The 18,045-nt window shown below is 57.1% G+C and overlaps 1 protein-coding gene across 2 annotated transcripts in view; it reads left to right on the top strand.

Annotated features, from left to right (window-relative positions):
* Positions 1–18,045, top strand: part of LOC113633702 (plectin) — a 56,089-nt gene that overhangs the window by 1,505 nt on the left and 36,539 nt on the right. The window contains exon 1 of one of the 2 annotated variants that reach the window (XM_027132076.1): positions 432–583. The exons of the other annotated variant lie outside the window; for it this stretch is intronic. Coding sequence (XP_026987877.1) covers positions 499–583 — 85 coding nt within the window. The 5' untranslated portion in view covers positions 432–498. Of the gene's footprint in view, positions 1–431; positions 584–18,045 lie in introns of those variants that run through there. 2 annotated transcript variants of the gene reach the window in all.

Below are 18,045 nucleotides of genomic sequence, written 5' to 3'. Positions count from 1 at the left end.
TTTCATGTTGAAGATACCCACTCCACCTCCCAGGTTGCAATAGAAGGATCCTAGGTAGCGGCGGTTGGAGCAGAAGGTGGGGGGGGGGCGGCCAGGTGAGGTCGCTGGGTCTGGCAGGGTGGTGGAGAGCTCGCGGCTGGGGACGGAGGGTGCCCCTGCAGCGCCGGGTGCGGAGAACTCGGGCTGTCGGCAGGCCGGCGACTGGGGGGGGGGCGGGGGCGGGGAGGGGGTGTGCGCCCGCCGGGACGGGCGCGGGACGCAGACTCGTAGCCTCCCAGCCCGCTCCGCTGCGGCAGCCGAGCCGACGCCGGGAGGCGCCCGGGCGCGCTGCCGCCTCTCCCCCGGGCCCCGCCCGCCCGTGGGGCATCCTGGGTGCGGGGCGGGGCGGGGGCGGCCCCTTTAAGCGGCGCGCGCGGCCGCAGGGACCGAGTGGCCGCCGGGGGCAGGAGGCTCGCTCTGCGCCGCAGCGCTCCGCTGTGTCCCGCGCCTGCCGCCGGCATGGCTGCCCTGCTGCCGCCTCGTCCGCCGCCCGACGAGCAGGACTTCATCCAGGCCTACGAGGAGGTGCGGGAGAAGTACAAAGGTACGGCGCCCCCGCCCCCTCTGCGGGCTGCCTGCCGTCTGGCCGGCCCTGACAGGTCCTCCGGCCGGACAGTCCGGCCTCTGACACCTCGTCCGCGGTAGTCGTCCCGATCGGAGCCCAGCCCCGCCCCCCGCCGCCAGCCTCGCTCGACCCGCGCGGCCGCCGGCGCCCGAGGAAGAGGCAGCGCGCTCGGCGGAGCCCCATAGTCATGTCCTTAATAGGCATCGTGCAGCGTGGGTGGGGTGGGTGGGGTGGGCCGCCCCGCGCCGCCCCAGCCAATGTCCTGTGTCCGGAATCTGTGCACAGCAGACACGTGGTTCAAGGCAGAGCTGTCCTCTGCCTCTCAGCTAGGTGCTTCCCCCAGGGGTGCGGGTGGCTGCCACTGCCTGGCAGTGTGGGTCGCATAGTTGCTGCCTTTCCTCACCTTCCCTAGTTGGTGAGCACCTAGGCCACCACCCGCCTCGGCAGGGACTCCTGTTACGCCCTTCTACTGTTCCCTGGGGAGCAGCTGTGGGCTGGGGAAGTTAGGGCGGCCCCCTCCTCCTCTTCAGAGGAGCTACTCTGTGCCTTTGGCAGACCCCCCTGGCCCTGCTGCACACCCCCTCAGACCTCTGGACCTGCCCAGGCCTTACTGCTGTCAGCTGCCCACAGCCCAGCTGCCTGGGGCGCTGGGCTCTGAGCAGGCATGGACACAGCCCTGGCTCCTGGCCCGCAGAGGCTTAGAGAGGGTCGAGGTGGGGCCCTGGACAGAGCTGACCCAGAGCAGGTCCCAGCTCCACATGGCTGGTTATGCTGGCTCTGCCCCCAAGGGCAGTTCAGGGAGAGAGGTCCTGCTGGGACCTTGCCTGGAGCCTGGGCAGCCGCTGTCCATCCACTGACCTCACCCAGGCAAGCAGGGGAGGTTTCACGGGGCCCAGGGTTCGCCTCCGCCAGGCAGTCCTCCACTCACAGCTTTCCTGGGTCCAGGGCGGTGGATGTGCTGTGTGCTTCTCCTTGTCAGCTTCTTGTCAGCACTGTGGTCGCCGATCCGTTGCCTCTGTGACCAGTTCGCTGGGGCCCGGTAGAGACACTCGTGACAGTGGGCTCCTGAGCCTGACTGCCGCACCTGCAGGGAAGGAGGGTATGCCTCTGGAGGGCTGGCCTGGCCTGGGAGGGTCCATCTGGACAGGTCCAGGGCAAGGAAGCAGCTGCCCACTGGGCCACAGCTCTCCTGGCAAACCCCAGGACGAAACTGTTTATGAACTGGCCACTCTAGTGAAAGTGGGGACACTTACACAGAATGACTAGTGCTTTGTTCCAGCATCTTCCTCGGTCACATAGCGTCGCAGGGCCGTGTGTGGTTCCAGAGGCCGTCAGGGCATCAAGCTAAAGCATCCCAGCCTGAGGAGCTGTGTCCCTCTGCTCCCGGGATGCCAGCCCATCTCTCAGGAGTGAGTCCTGAGGACCCTGTGGGCTTCCAGGGTGGCTGTGAGGGCACACCGGGCTGCCGTGGCCCGTGCCCCCTCCCGGGCTCGCCTGGTTCCTGCCTGCGGGTGCTGGGCCACGTGCCCAAAGTGGACTGGCCACCTCCACGGTGAAGCCCCCCTAGCGTGTGGCACTGGCCCGAGGGCGGGTGAGAGTGGCGAAGTGGGAGCGTAGGAGCCGGGGACGGCCGAGCGGGGCCGAGGGGAGGGGAGCCTTCTGGGGTACCCTGAGTCACCTCCCCTCCTGGCTTGAGGCAAGGGAATGGGGGGGCGGGGCTGTGCCTGTGGCTGGGCCGGGGCCACTGCCAAGGCCCAGGAGTGGCCTAGAGGAGCAGAAGCGGCCAGGCTCTGGGCCGCGGCCTGATCCTGTGAGCCCCTTGGGCCTCCTGGAGGCCTGAGGCCCTGGCCCATCCTGCCCCAGAGAGGAGGCCGCCCCTAGTGAGGGAGCAGAGCGAAGCCCCTGATTCCTCCGCCATTGGGTGACTGCTGGGGGCTGGGGGGGCGCCGCAAGCACTAGCAGGCTCTGCCCTCGGGGACCCCTGGCCCACTGCTGGGCCCACGAAGGGCCCTGGCTTCTGCCTCCTGGCCTCTTCCCTGCACCTGCACTCGCCCCCAGCCCCACCTTTGCCCTGCTCGCGCTCGTGAGATGCACTTGCCCATCTGCCTCCAAAACCCAGCTTCTTCGCCCCTCACCTTTATGTCCCCCCACCCCACAGCAGTGGAGGTGTCACTCCCCAGCTCTCCCTGTGGAAATCCCCAGTCCTCCCCACTGGGCCCTGCTCCTTCCAGAACAATCTCCACTTCCTGTCTGCCGGAACCGCTTGCCCCTCCCCATCCTCCCTGCCTTCGCTCCAGGACAAATTCCTGCGGGGCTGAGGCCGCCTGGGCCTGTGGTTGGAGAGCTCCCTGTGGGCTGGCTGGGGTCTGCAGAGCCTGGCCTGCGACAGTTCCGGAGGCGGGGCGCCCGGGGGAGCCCAGGGGGGCCTGTGGTCCCGGTGCATGGGCAGGGCTGGGGGTGGGGGTGAGAGTTCAGGTGCGGGGGAAGGGTGTGTGGGGAAGGAGCCCCCCAAGCTTCCGAGCTCTTTGCACGCAGAGCCAAAGGCCTGTCCAGGCGGACAGGGCATGAAGTACAGGCCAGGGCGTGGGGAGCGCCAGCGGGAGTGTCTGGTCGGTGTGTGTAGACTTCAAGGTTGTGTCATCAGGGCTGGGAGCAGAGTCAGTGTGGATGGGGGTGGGGAGGGGCAGTGGGTGTAGAGAGGGGAGGGCAGAGGGGAGGAATGTTGGTGGGGTGGGGGTTTGGGGGGGCAGGTGCTCCAGGCAGGGCTGGGGTAGGGAGCCTGCAGGAGGCACCCACCTGGAAGGCCTGCGTTGGTCTAGAGAAGGTGGGGCTGGAGAGGCGGGCGGGGGTGGGGAGTGTCAGCGCATCTGCAGGGCACGTGCTTTCTTTAAGACTCAGCTGGAAGGGTTGCCCCACCTCCCTATCAGGCCCTGGGCCTGCCTGGTGCCATTGCGCCTGATGTCTTCCTCACGTGTCCCACCGTCTCCTGTCCTGGACTCAGAGCTTGGTTATCTGTGTCCCTGGCACCAGCCCCAGGCCCTCAGCCAGCACTTGCAGGGTGCTTGCATGGGTGAGTGGGTGAGAGCATGGGGTGTCATCCTTGGCGGCCAGAGCTCAGCTGGCAGGATCAGAGGCTGGCAGTTGGGCTTTTGGTCTGTGTTTATGGTCAAAAGCAGAACGTGCTGGGACTTCCCTGATGGTCCAGTGGCTAGGACTCTGTGCTCCCAGTGCAGGGGGCCCAGGTTCGATCCCTGGTCAGGGAACTAGATCCCACATGCTGCAGCTACGAGTTCGCATGCCGCAACTGGAGACCCCGCATGCCTCAACTAAGACCCAATGCAGGATAAGAAGTAAATACTAAAGCAATTAAAAGCAAAATGTGCTAGAAACAAACAAACAAGCATCGTGGAAGGAAACAGGCCAAAGCCTCGCCTCGGCCCGCCTCGCTGGCTGGGGTGGCCATGGTGTGCGAGAGGGGGAAGGAGAGGGAGGGAGGGAAAGAATCCAGTGGTTTTTAGTGTATTAATGGACTTGTGAAACGGTCAGCACAACCCGTTTCAGAGCATTTCCATTCCCAGCCCCTACTTTAGGTCCCTATGGATTTGCCTGTACTGGATGTTTCACATAAATGGAATCATACAATTTTGTGCCTGGCTTCTTTCACGTAGCGTAACGTTTTATCCATGTCACAGTGTGTACTGGTTCTTCATTCCATTTCATGGAATAACGTTCCATGGTATGGATAACCTGCATTTTGTTTCTCTCTGGTTAGGTTGATGGCTATTCGTGTTGTTTCCACCTTTTGGCTATTATGAATGTGCTGCTATGAACAGTGGGCCAGTTTTTGTGTGGATGTATGTTTTCATCTCTCTTGGATATATACCAAGGAGTGGAATTGCTGGAACATGTGATAATTCTATATTTAACTGTTTGAAGAACTGTCAGATTGCTTTCCACAGCAACTACACCATTCTACGATCTCATGAGCAGTGTATGAAGCTTCCAATCTCTTCACATCCTCGCCAGCACTTATTATCTGCCTTTTTGATTACAGGCATTTAGTCCTAGTGGGTGTGAAGTGGTTTCTCTTGATTTTGATTTGCATTTCCTGATGACTAATGTTGTTGAGCACCTTTTCTTTTGCATATTGGTTATTTCTATATCTTCTTTCCAGAAATGTCTATCCAGAGGCTTTGTCCATTTTTAAATTGGGTTTTTAGCTTTTTATTATTGAGTTGTAAGTGTTCTTCATGTATTCTAGATATAAGTCCCTTATCAGATAGATATGGTTTGCAAAAATATTTTCTGATTCTGTGGGTTGGCTTTTTATTTTTTTGATGGTGTCCTTTGGAACACAAAGGATTTTAATGGTGAGTTCGATTTACCTATTTCTTTCTTGGTTGCTTGTGCTTTTAGTGTCATATCTAAGCACTGTTGCCTATTTCAAAGTCATGAAGATTTATGGCAATATTTTCTTCCAAGAGTTTTATAGTTTTAGCTGTTACATTTAGGTCTTTGATCTATTTTGAATTAATTTTTGAGTATGGTGTGAGGTAGGGGTCCAACTTTATTCTTTTTTTTTTTTTTTTTTAAACTGTGCCTTGAGGCTTGCTGGGTCTTAGTTCCCCAACCAGGGATCGAACCCGGGACCCCCAGCAGTGAGAGTGCTTAGTCCTAACCACTGGACCGCCACATAATTACCCCAACTTTACTCTTTTGCACGAGGATACCCAGTTGTTCCTGAACCATTTGTTGAAAAGATTATTCTTTCCCCATTGAATGGTCTTGGCACCCTCATGCTTTTTAATGGGTACTATGTGTTCCATTGCATGGAAGTATCTCTGCTTGCTTATCTGGTCCCTTTACATGAACATGTGGGCTTATCGTTAAAAATGATTGTATTTCTAAATTGTCCTCTGGCGTAGATGAGCCAGCAGATACAAGGCAGACTAGTTCCAATCTCTTGCCAATTGATGGATGAGAAAATTCTAATTTGTTTTAAGTTGCATTCTTTGACTAAGTGATCATCATTTCATAGTTATTCACTCTTTGTATTGAAAAGCATTGTTCATTTCTCTGTAAGGTGTTTTGTTTTGAATTATAAGAGTTCTTTATTTATTATGACTGTTAACTTCCTTGTGTGTTATCAGTGTTTCTAATTTTTCTTTCAGTTTGTTACATTTTTTAAAATAAATTTATTTATTTATTTATAGCTGCATTGGGTCTTCATTGCTGCACGCGGGCTTTCTCTAGTTGCGGCGAATGGGGGCTACTCTTTGTTGCGGTGCGCGGGCTTCTCATTGCGGTGGCTTCTCTTGTTGCGGAGCGCGGGCTCTAGGTGCGCAGGCTTCAGTAGTTGCGGCGCATGGGCTCAGTAGTTGTGGCTCGTGGACTCTAGAGCGCAGGCTCAGTAGTTGTGGTGCACGGGCTTAGTTGCTGCGCAGCATGTGGGATCTTCCCGGACCAGGGCTCGAACCCGTGTTCCCTGCATTGGCAGGCAGATTCTTAACCACTGTGCCACCAGGGAAGCCCAACAAAGAGGATTTTAAATATCTTTTCTCCCGCCTAACTCAGCTTCCCGAGGGCAAGGTCTGTGTCCTGTTGCACCTCCTTAATGTGGTTTGAAAATGAGCAGGTGAATGGGAGGGAAAGTGGACCCCGAGCTGGACCCCTGCAGAAACCCAGACCCCAGACTGGGCTGCCATAGAGTGGGAATGGAGGTGGGGGTGGGGAGCAGCGGGGGTGGGGTGGGGGGGTGGGGGGTGGAGTGGTGCCTCTGCAGCAGGGGCGGTGGAAGAACAGGAGCTTAGCTTGGAGGCAAATAAACTGAGATGATCGTTGAGCCGGGCACCATGTGAAGACTCGAGTTGCTGGGGGACCAGGCTGGGCACTGTGCTTGGGGCCCTCGCGGTGCGGGGGGGGGAAAGCCTGAGGCAGAGGGGGAGCCTTCCCCAGGGGGTGGTCTGGACAGCCCAGTGAAAGGGAAGGAGCGATGAGCCAGGAGCCGGCTGCCCTTAGAGCGCCTGGCGTGGTCATAAGGGATATCGGGACCTTAGGGAGACCTGTTTGGGGGCGTGGTCAGATTGGGGGTGCCAAGGGGTGTGTAGGAAGTGAGAAGGGAGGTGGAGACGGTGAGGGGTCCGGCAGTATGTGAGAGGGAGACCGCCATCCAGGACGGGGCAGTGACCCGGAGGCCGAGCTGTCAGCAGAATGCAGCCTGGGCAGAACACTGGCTGGCAGGGGCCTGGGTGGCCCGAGTGCTGTGTGACCCTTCTCATTTGCCCAACCGCACATGCTGGGGGTGGGTGTGACAGCCCCTTGCCACCCAGGGCCCTGTGGTTCAGAAGGGGTAGAGGCTTCTACAGGTGTGGGGATGGGAAGGCGTGGGGGATGGGAAGGCGTGGGGGAGGGAAGGCGTGGGGATGGGAAGGTGTGGGCGATGTTGCCTCCTGGCTTCCGTTTCCCCAGTGAGACCTGAGGGGAGCCGGCAGCAGGGCAGGGGTTGGCAGCAGGATCTGGGCACCTTGGGAACAGATGCAATGAGGCTGGAGAGGGCTGATGCAGGTGGGAGGCCAGGCGCCCCCGCCCGGCGTGGGGCCAAGGGCAGTGGCCAGAAGCAGGCTCACACTGGACAGGGAGATGCAGGGCTGGGAGAGCTGGTGCTGTGGCTGCCTGCAGGGGCTGTGGGTGGTGAGGTCTGGGACCTAAGAGGGGCCTTGGGCTGGGTCATCTGGTGGTGGCCCCAGGTGATGGTGGCTGGGTGGAGGGGGAGTCAGGAACCCCTTCTCAGGTGATGGGAGGCAGGTGCCCACTTGCTCTCCATTTGTGGACCTGTGAAACTAGAACACATGTTGTATACTTCCAAAATACATTGGTGGGACAGGCATAGAGTAGACATCCCCTTTCTCAAAGGGAGAAAGAGAAAAGAATAAAGGGGTAACAAAGAGAAAAGAATAAAGGAGTCCCAAGCAAGTTTGAAATCCAGCAGGGCAAGTTCAATAGGTTTGAAGGCCTGAGAATACTCCTCTGTGGCTTGATGCTTTGCTCTGTACACGTTCAGCTCTGCCGGCCTCTGCCTCTGTGCCCATGGCTCCACCCTCTGGGCCCAAAGCTGTGCCCTTGAAGTCATTTTTCCTTTTTCTTGCCGGGCAGCATATGTTTGAAGCTGAGTAGCTCTGTCACCCCATTTCCTGCCTGTAGTATCCCAGAATTCCAACAGCTTTCCTTCCTTTCATTCTGTCTCTATCCTCTTGCATCCAAGCTGGCAGTGTTTCTGCTGATACAACATTCTTATACACCTTGTGGGTCTCCCATGTATGACACAGAGATCTGTGCCATCAGGTTAGAGGCTTCTCCACAGAGCTTTCCTGGATGACCCTCTCTATCCCCAGCTTGTGCTGCGAGGTTTGAATGCATCTGTGAGTCAGAGATCAAATCTCTTCAGAGGAAGATTGTCCAGTTGCATCCTTGTCTCTCTCTCCTAACAGTGAGTCTCCCCACATTAGCATCTTCTGCAGTCTGAACAGGCCTTGAGTTTCCCAATCACCAGTGCTGGTTCTTTTTTTGCTTAACAGTTCCTTCCACAGTTTACGTCTTTCCTCCTGCACTTTACCGTAAGGAACAGGTTAAAACCAGGTCACACCTTCCACACTTTGCTTTGAAATCTCCTCAGCTAAAGATCCAAGTTCATCACTTATAAGTTCTGCTTTCCACCCAACAAAGGAACACAGTTCAGCCACATTTTTTGCACTGTTTAATCGCGATCACCTTTCCTCCAGCTTCTGGCAGTATGTGCCTCATTTCCTTCTAAGTCATCACCAGCAGCATCTTTAACATCCATATTTCTTCCAACAGCCTGTTCAAGGCAATCTAGGCTTTTTCTATCATGCTCCTCAAAATTCTCCAGCCTCTGTCCATTACCCAATTCCAAAACCAGTGCCATGCTTTTAAATATTTGTCACTCCTGGTAAAAATGTCTTCATTAGTTTCCTGTGTCTGCTGTAACAAATGACCACAAACAGGTGGTCTAAAACAACAGAAGTTTATTCTCTCATACTTCTGGAGGCCAGAGGCCAAAATCAAGGTGTTGGCATGGCTGTAGTTTCTGTGACGGCTCTAGAGAAGACCCTTCCTGCCCCTTCCAGCTTCTGGTGGCTGTTGGTGTTCCTCGGTTTGTGGCTGCACCATTCCAGTCTCTGCCCCATCTTCACATGGCTTCTCCTCTGTGTATCTCTCTTCTGTCTGTTATGAGGACACTTGTCATTAGATTTAGGTCCCACCCAGATAATCCAGGGTGATCTCATCGTGACATCCTTAACTTAATCACATCTGCAAAGACCCTATTTCCCAATAAGGCCACAGTCACGGGTCCCAGGGATTTAGATGTGAACATATCTTCCAGGGGCCACCGTTCAGTGCTTTCCCTTCAAGCTGCCCTGCTGCAATGGTTGATTGGTGTTTTGTAAAACCTCCACATCTTTTTGTTTTATGCTTGTTGTTTGATTTTTTTTAATTAAAAAAAATATTTATTTAGGATGCACTGGGTCTTAGTTGCGGCAGGCGGGCTCCTTAGTTGTGGCATGTGGGCTCCTTAGTTGTGGCTCACTGGCTCCTTAGTTGCAGCTTGCCAGCTCTTTGGTTGTAGCTCGACAGCTCCTTAGTTGCAGCAGGAGGACTCCTTAGTTGTGGCTTGCCGGCTCCATAGTTGTGGCTTGTCAGCTCCTTAGTTGTGGCACTCAGGCTCCTTAGTTGTGGCATGTGAACTCTTAGTTGCGGCATGCATATGGGATCTAGTTCCCTGACCAGGGATTGAACCCTAGCCCCCTGCACTGGGAGCATGGAGTCTTAACCACTCCACCACCAGGGAAGTCCCTATGCTTGTTTAAAAAAAATGTGCACAGGGCTTCCCTGGTGGCGCAATGGTTGGGAGTCCGTCTGCCGATGCAGGGGACGCGGGTATGTGCCCCGGTCTGGGAGGAGCCCGCATGCCGCGGAGCCGCTGGGCCCGTGAGCGATGGCCGCTGAGCCTGCGCGTCCGGAGCCTGTGCTCCGCAGCGGGAGAGGCCACAACAGTGAGAGGCCCGTGTACCGCAAAAACAAAAACAACAAAAAATAATGTGCACAGTATTTTATAGTATAATTTAATTTATTTATAACTTTATAATTTAATATTATGAAGTATTTTAGGTACGTGTAACTTCTTTTAATGTTACAAGTACATCTTTCTATGACATTAATTTATAATATAATATTCTTTTATATGGTAATCATATCCTATTTAATCTCTTCCCATGGAACATTAGGTTTAGTTTTGTTTAGTTTTGTGCGGTTTTTTGGTATTGTAAACTGCTACATAGAAGAGCTTTGTGGCTGGATCCTTGTGTGTCTATGGCTATTGTTAGAAATAGAATTTCTGGGTCAAGTAGTATGCAAAATTTAAGCTCTAGCTACACCAGGGTGCCGTGTTTTCACCTATCAGATTGGTAAAAATCCAGAAACCCAGAATTTCTGGATTGCATTAGTGAACTGGTGGAAACCAGGCCAATGAAAATGTCTATCAGACCTAAGAACGCAGTGTGTGTGTGAGAGCCAAGGATGGCAGCCAGCGCCCTGAGGTAGGGCGGAGGCAGGGGTGCAGCGGGAGACCTCCCAGGTGTGGGGTCGGATGGTGCAGGCGAGGTGTCACTTTTTTAAAAATTAATTAATTTATTTATTCATTTATTTATTTTTGGCTGCGTTGGGTCTTCGTTGCTGTGATCGGGCTTTCTCTGGTTGGGGCTACTCTTTGTTGCTGTGCAAGAGCTTCTCATTGCAGTGGCTTCTCTTGTTGTGGAGCACGGGCTCTAGGCATGCAGGCTTCAGTAGTTCTGACACACGGGCATAGTTGCTCCGCAGCATGTGAGATCTTCCCGGATCAAGGCTCAAACCCATGTCCCCTGCATTGGCAGGCGGATTCTTAACCACTGTGCCACCAGGGAAGCCCCGAGGTGTCACTTTTTGTGTTAAAAGGGGGGAAAACCAAGAATCATGTTTGTATTTATGTGACTTTCCACATAAAGAAATTTCAGAGGGATAAAGAGGAAGCCAATCCTGACAGTGATTTCCACACTGTGTGCGGGGTGGAGAGGGGACAATCTTGGGGGGAGACTTTTCCCTGTATGGCCCATGTTTGCGTCCGGGGAATAGTTCCTATTCAAACACAATATTTTTTAAAAGTTCCTAAGGTGTTCGCTAGGTACTACAGCAGCGCCCGAAAGGGCTCACTCCCTACACCTGCCCAGCACCCAGTGACAGGGTTTCAAACAGACAACAGAAGCTCGCCGATCTGATATAAAATCATGTGAGTGTCTGAAGGAGGCAATTATTAAGAGTCGGTGCAGCGGGGCTTCCCTGGTGGCGCAGTGGTTAAGAATCCGCCTGCCAACGCAGGGAACACGGGTTCGAGCGCTGGTCCGCGAAGATCCCACATGCCACGGAGCAACTAAGCCCGTGCGCCACAACTACTGAAGCCCGCGCGCCACAACTACTGAACCCATGCGCCTAGAGCCCGTGCTCCGCAACAAGAGAAGCCACCGCAATGAGAAGCCCGCGCACCACAACAAAGAGTAGCCCCCACTCGCCGCAACTAGAGAAAGCCCGCGCACAGCAACAAAGACCCAACGCAGCCAAAAATTAACTAATTAATTAATTTAAAAAGAAAGAGTCGGCTCAGGGCTGGCGGGGCCGGCGGTGGGGTGCGGGGGTGGGTCAGAAGCGCAGTTCTAGCTCGGGGCACAGTGGTCCTGCGAGGTCGGACCTCTGCATTGGGAATGTGAGTCTCCCCATGGGTCTGGTTCTTGCTTTGTGCTTGTGGGCTTTCTGAAGTTAAGTTCTCGCTGATTTTTATTTATCTTGTTCCAGAGTAGTTTCTGTCCTGCACTGCGAATGAAGGTTTTTCCCACCCTCTTTTGCCAGCTCGTTATTGGCCTATAAGAAATGTCTTGGGCCTTTAGAAGGGTGCTGAAAGGCGGCCACTCGAGTGAGCGCCTTTGTCGGTGCTGGTAGGTGGTCAGAGGCACTGGTTCAGGTGCTGAGGAGGTGCAGACTCTGAACGCTTGGCAGATCAGGTTAGAGGCTTCTCCGCATCCGGAGCCTAGGTTCTTTCCCCTCACACACCCTGGATCAGCCTCGCCCGCAGCTGAGCCCGGAGGCTTGCCCTGGCCGCCTGTGGGAGTGGCTTTGGGGGTGTCCCGGCCACCATGCTGAGCCTACAGCCCTGCTGCTCCTGCTTCCAGTACTTCCTATGGGCGAGGCCCCTGGGGCGGTGGCGGTGGCCACTCAGATTTGGAGGGACGTCTGTTCTCATGTTAACGGTATGCAGCCAGCCGTCCCCATCCACGGTCTGCAACTGGGGATTTAAGTAATAGATCAAAAGTACTATTGGGGGGCTCCCCTGGTGGTGCAGTGGTTGAGAGTCCACCTGCCGATGCAGGGTACACAGGTTCGTGCCCCAGTCCGGGAGGATCCCACATGCCGCGGAGCGACTGGGCCCGTGAGCCATGGCCGCTGAGCCTGCGCGTCCGGAGCCTGTGCTCCTCAATGGGAGAGGCCACAGCAGTGAGAGGCCCACGTACTGCAAAAAAAAAAAAGTACTATTGGGGTGGGACTTCCCTGCTGGTCCAGCGGTTAAGATTCTGTGCACCCAGTGTAGGGGGCCAGGGTTCAATCCCTGGTCAGGGAACTAGATCCCGCGTGCTGCAACTAAGACCTGGTGCAGCCAAGTAAATAAATAAATAAATGGTTTTTTTTTAAAAAAAGAAGTACTGTGGGGGGGGGATTCTGGAAAGTTCCAAAAGGCAAAACTTGAATTTGCTGTGGGTGCTCAAAGACAGCTATTTACATTGTATTTTTTTTTAAAAAAATTTATTTTTGGCCACGTTGTGTCTTTGTTGCTGCGCGGGCTTTCTCTAGTTGCGGTGAGCGGGCGCTATTCTTCGTTGTGGTGCACAGGTTTCTCATTGCGGTGGCTTCTCGTTGTGGAGCACGGGCTCTAGGTGCGCAGGCTTCAGTAGTTGTGGCATGCAGGCTCAGTAGTTGTGGCGCATGGGCTTAGTTGCTCCATGGCATGTGGGATCTCCCCGGACCAGGGCTTGAACCCATGTCCCCTGCATTGACAGGTGGATTCACTGCACCACCAGGGAAGTCCCTGCATTGTGTTTACAACTATTTACATAGCATTTGCACTGTATTAGGTTATATACAAATACTACTCCAGTTTTTTTGTGTTTTGTTTTTTGCGGTACGCAGGCCTCTCACTGTTGTGGCCCCTCCCGTTGCTGGGCTGCGGCATGTGGGATCTTCCTGGACCGGGGCACGAACCCGTGTCCCCTGCATTGGCAGGCGGACTCTCAACCACCCGCCACCAGGGAAGCCCTACTCCAGTTTTTATAAGGGACTTGAGCATCCGAGGCTTTTGGTGTTGGCTGGGGTCCTGGAATCAATCCCCTTCAGATACTGAGGGTGCCTGGACCTCCTTTCCCAGTTTACTGGGTCACTTTGTAGAAATCAGAAATATTGGTGAGTTTTTATCAAATGAGTTATCAGCAGTTTTGAGATCGATATACAGGTTTTCTCCTTCAATCTATTAACGAAGTAAACCTCTATTAATAGCGTTCCTGGGAAGTACCTCATCCTTGAACTGCAAGCATCCACTGCTTGGTTTCCCTGCGTGGACGCCTCTGACCAGGCCTGGGGTGCAGGGGTGCTGAGACAGTCATCCCTGTGTGAGAGCACTGTCCCCACTGTCCCTGCTGAAGGAAACCGCAGAGGGGTCTGTGCAGCAGGACGACACAGGACAGGACAGGACCGGGAGGCTCTCTGTAGCCCTGAGATAGAGCAGGTGTGGCAGCGGGGCTGTGGCCGCTGAGTGCCTGGTGGTGGAAGGCAGCGAGGAGGCCAGGGCTGTCTCCAAGGGGAGGAGGGTGGCGGTGGAGACAGTGGGAAGAGGACAGGTTTGCGAGATATTTGGGGGGGCAGAATGATGGGACCTCCTGATGGACGGAACATGGGGGTGGGACCCAGGGTCCCTGCCCGAGGTCTCTGGCGGACACCTGGTAACGGTGCAATTTTTGAACTGGGCTACAGGGAGAGAGAGCTGGATGGGGCCCAAACGGGAACCCTCTATGCCTCCTGGGCCATCACCAGGACCCTTGGGGCCCTGGCGGCACCCACCGCAGTGCTGTGGACCTGGCCCTGCGGGTGGAGCCACACAGGGTGGCTGGTCTAGCTGAGCTCCCGCCTTCGTCAGCCAGTGGCTGCCCACGTGGAGGAGCGTTCTCCTCCTGCCCAGCCTGGTAGCTTCCCCAGGTCAGGGTCAATGCCAGGTGACGGCTGTGGGGTGAGGCCTGGTGGTGCAGGTGAGATGGCCCTTGTTCCCACTGCAGGGAACAGGCACAGTCTGTAGCGGGGTCTCACTGGGTGATTATGGGGGACCCTGTGTGGATGGTGTCTACCGGCAGGGCCGACAGCTGTCACATATCACCCCTGCACAGGATCACCTGCCCACCAGTCACTAGTGAGCCCCGGTAGGGCAGGCTGCCCAGGGCTGGGCACAGGAGTGAAGCTGGGGAGCCTTGGTGAGGAACACGGACGGGAAGGCGGACCGGGCCTTGGGAGCAGGGGTGTGGTCTGAATGGTGGGGGCTGTGACCTGGGGCCACACCTGCCAGGGTCTCAGGAGGCTTGTGAGGAGGGGATGCTTTGTCGCAGACAGAGGGGCTGGGAAGGAGGGGGCCTGGCTGTGGCGTAGGGGCTCAGCTTGGGTCGCAGGAACCACAGGGGTGTCAGCTGCCTCCTGGAATTTGCAGTAAAGCTTCAAGAGCGTTCAGCCTTGCGCATGAGGCGAGTCCCTGGTGCAGGCGACCTGACAGGACCCCGGTTGGGCGTGGGGAAGCCGTGCCGGGTCAGACAGCCTGCTTTCTTGAGGACCCTGGGACTAGATCTCCTGGGCAGCGAGACCATGAAAGCTGAGGACTGTCGGGAGGGCCAGGGCCGTTGCATCTCACCCACCAGAGCCACACTGCCCCCATCTCTTACCCCCAGGCCCTTGCCCACTGCAGTCCACTGCCCACTCCCTGGCCCAGGGGAACCCCGCCTACAGCTCTGTGTCCAGGTGCCCTCCACGCACACGTTCTCTGGGGTTGGCCAGACTCCTCTTCTCTTGACCTGGGGCCTTCGTATGTGCGTCCGCCTCCTTTGCTGGCTAGCTGCAGCCTGTCTTTCCACGGCTCCACTTTAGCTGCCCCTTTCTCTGGGAAGAAACCAAGGAATGGGCTCAGTGTGTCCCGTGGACTCTATCCGGGGGCCGTGGCCACAGCCCACTTCCCAGGCCACACCATGTGGCTGCCGTTTGGGGCAGACTGGGCAGGGGCAGGCCAAAGGCCTCTTCACTGGCCACCCCTTCTCTGTGAGCCCTCGTTTGCAAGTGGCTGCCGGTGACTGCAGTGGCCACTCTCGGGTGGGCAGCGTGACTTGAGGGGGCAGTTAAGGGCCTGGGACATTCCTTCTCTGTCCCCATGGTTCTGAAAAGTTAGGAAAAGCCACCTAATTGCGCCTGATCCTTGTGTTACCCCATTACTTGCTTTCTGCCCTCATCTTTTCAGTAGCTTAAAATTATAATCTTATAAAATTCAATTATACGCAGTTTTGTTTGTTTTTTTGGCCGTGCCGTGTGGCTTGTGGGATCTTGGTTCCCCAACCAGGGATTGAACCCTGGCCCACAGCAGTGAAAGCGCTGAGTCCTAACCACTGGACCGCCAGGGAACTCTCAATTATATGCAGTTTTAAAACTAGAACCAGCACTAATTTTGTGTGTGGGTGAGTTTTCCTATAGTTTTTAGTTCTGTTTAAGTATCTATCTGTTTCATTTGAGATCTAGTTAGGAAGTACTCTTCAGTTACAGTTTGGATTTAGGTTCATCTGGACATGGCTAATAAAAAAGTAATAGGAATTTAGATGTAAGGAATCACAAAGTCCTCTATTAATTTCTCATATTCCTGTTTACCCCAGGTCTGCCGCTGTTTTTTCCTGAGACCTGCCTGTGCCCCGGACTGGCTGAGTCCTGAGAGGGGCAGGGATGGGGTTGTGAGGGATCCTAGAACATCAGGCCTTCAGCCAGTATAGGGCTGCACCCGCTTCTTTGCTCATCAGCCGGTACCTGCGGGCACCGCGCTCCCCCCCACCACGTCCTGACCCAACACATGGTGGGCCTGCCTGTAGGAAGAGTGGTCGCCTAAAGGCAGCGGCCTGGCTGGGCAAGGTGTGGGCCTCAAGAGGCCGGGAGGGGCCTTGGGGTGAGGATGGAGGAAGAATCTGGATGTGGGCCTGGCAGGAGACGGAGGCTGTGTCTGTCCCCCACAGCCCAGCACAGAGGACCAGGGTGGGGCGGGAGGGCCCAATCCTGGGGCTTACGTTGAAGCCGCGCCTGGGTGCGCGTGCCCGAGGTGTGGGTGAGGCTTGCGCGGCTTCCTGCGGCACCGTGAGGAGGGCAGAGCTGACCCCACCCCAGCAGTGCCAGCGCTGTCATTCTCCCCAGGGGGCAGGCAGTGACAGTCAGTGGCCAGGAGGCTGATCCTGTCAGCAGTAGGGGTGGTGGTGCAAGGAGACTGCTGAGCCGGACAGTTGGTGGCAGGTGGACAGACTGGAAGGTGGAGCCACCAGGACCTGTGGGGCTGACCCATGGGGGTGAGGACCCTAGGGTGTTGGCCTGAGCTGCTGGGTGGTAGATGGTGGTACATCCGCAGAGCCGGGAAGACAGGAACTTCCCAAGACAAGCTTTGTGGGTCTTTGCTGAGTTGGAGAGGCAGAGGCTGAATGTGTCACCTTGGGAGTCAGAGTGTCACAGGACCGGGTGAAGTGACCCAGAGGTGCATGTGGGTGGAGGAGGGCCCCCAGCTGAGGGGAGAAGGCAGAGGGCATGGAAGTGGGGGGAAGTGAATGGTGGTGATGAAGGAGCCTCCAGCCTCTGCCCCGGTGGGATCTACCTTCTCTCCTCACCCAGGATGCTGGCTGGGGAGGTCGCCAGGAGGTCCAGACCGGTGGGTATCTCCTGCAGGGAGTGAGTGGCCATGACTTCGAGGCCAGGAAAGCCACGTGCAGGAGCGGCTAGGACGGCACTCTGAGGGTGGCCCGCGGTGGAGGCCCAGGGACTGGGGGGTGGCGTGGGCCATCCAAGCACGCCTGGATCCAGCCTGATGGCGTGGCAGTCCGGCTGGAGTTACCGGGGTCAGGTGACCGGGAGCAGGGGTCTGGAAGGATGGGGGCGGTGTAGACGGGAGCAAGCTCGGGCCGGCCTTGCACTGCGCATTGATTAGTTGAGGCTCCGCCCCGGCTGGCAAGCCCCGCCCCACGCCTCCCGGCTCCTCCCCCAGGCTGCGGCTCTGGCCTGGGCAGTGCAGTGCGGGGCTGGACTCTGCGTGGCGGCCCGCGCACCGCCCTCAGCCCCGGCGGAGACATGGACCCCTCGAGAGCCATCCAGCATGAGATCAGCTCCCTCAAAGGTGCGGGCCGGGGATGGGGACCGAGCCGGGGGGTGGGGAGTGTGGACCAGGCAGTGACCTCTGGCTGGGTGCAGCCCCCACAGGGCAGCGGTCAGGGTCTGCCGCCTTGGGGGCAGCTTTGTGGGTGGGGAGCCGGAGCCGCAGGAGACCCCATGTCCGTGTTCTGCCGGGACTCCACCTGGCGCGAGGTCCGCCTGGAGCTGGCGGGGGTGACTCCAGCCGCAGCCCCGCAGCCCTGCAGCCCTGCAACCCTGCAGCGAGTGTCGGGGGGCGGGGCGGGCTACTGCAGCGGCGGGGGCGGGGCGGAGGTGGGAGCCGGCCTCCGCCACCTCTCGGATCCGCACTTTCTCTCCTCCCGAACTCTGCCGAATCCCGCCCCGCTTGTCGGCCTGCCCCCCAGCGTCGAAGGGGACAGGGCAGGGCCTTGGGGATCGATCACTGGCGGGGGAGGCGCCAGGCGGGCTGGCCCCGGGCAAGTCCACACTGCGGTTCTTTGTTCCGGAATGGGGGGGGGCTGGGGGCTGCCCAAGGACCCCGACTGGTTGCCCTGGAGATCCGGAGGGACCTGGAGTGGGGTGGAGGAGGCCGCCCTGGTTGTCCGCCCCGGTCCTTCCTGTGCTGAATCAGCAACTGCGGCTGCGGTTCCCGCAGGGTGGGGGCAGGGCAGAAAGGGGTGTTCTCCCAGCCCTGGGACCTGGGGGGCGCGGGGGTAGAGGGAGGCGTGCCGAGGCCGGCACCGCGGGCCAGACCGGGAACGTCTAGTTCCAGGCTCCTGCCTGCTCCTCCCCTCAACCCCCGAGGGCGGGGCTGGTGGGAGGGAGGGGGATTCCCCTTCGTGCCCCGCCCACCCACCCCCCACTTTCTTCAGCGTTGCAAACTGCTGCCCTCTCCTGCGGGGATGGCGTGG

The sequence above is a fragment of the Aethalodelphis obliquidens genome, unplaced genomic scaffold (genome assembly GCF_003676395.1).
Source record: "Aethalodelphis obliquidens isolate GAN/ISIS:26980383/991018 unplaced genomic scaffold, ASM367639v1 scaffold41, whole genome shotgun sequence".
Taxonomy (NCBI): domain Eukaryota; kingdom Metazoa; phylum Chordata; class Mammalia; order Artiodactyla; family Delphinidae; genus Aethalodelphis; species Aethalodelphis obliquidens.
This window is presented reverse-complemented; position numbering and strand designations above follow the sequence as displayed.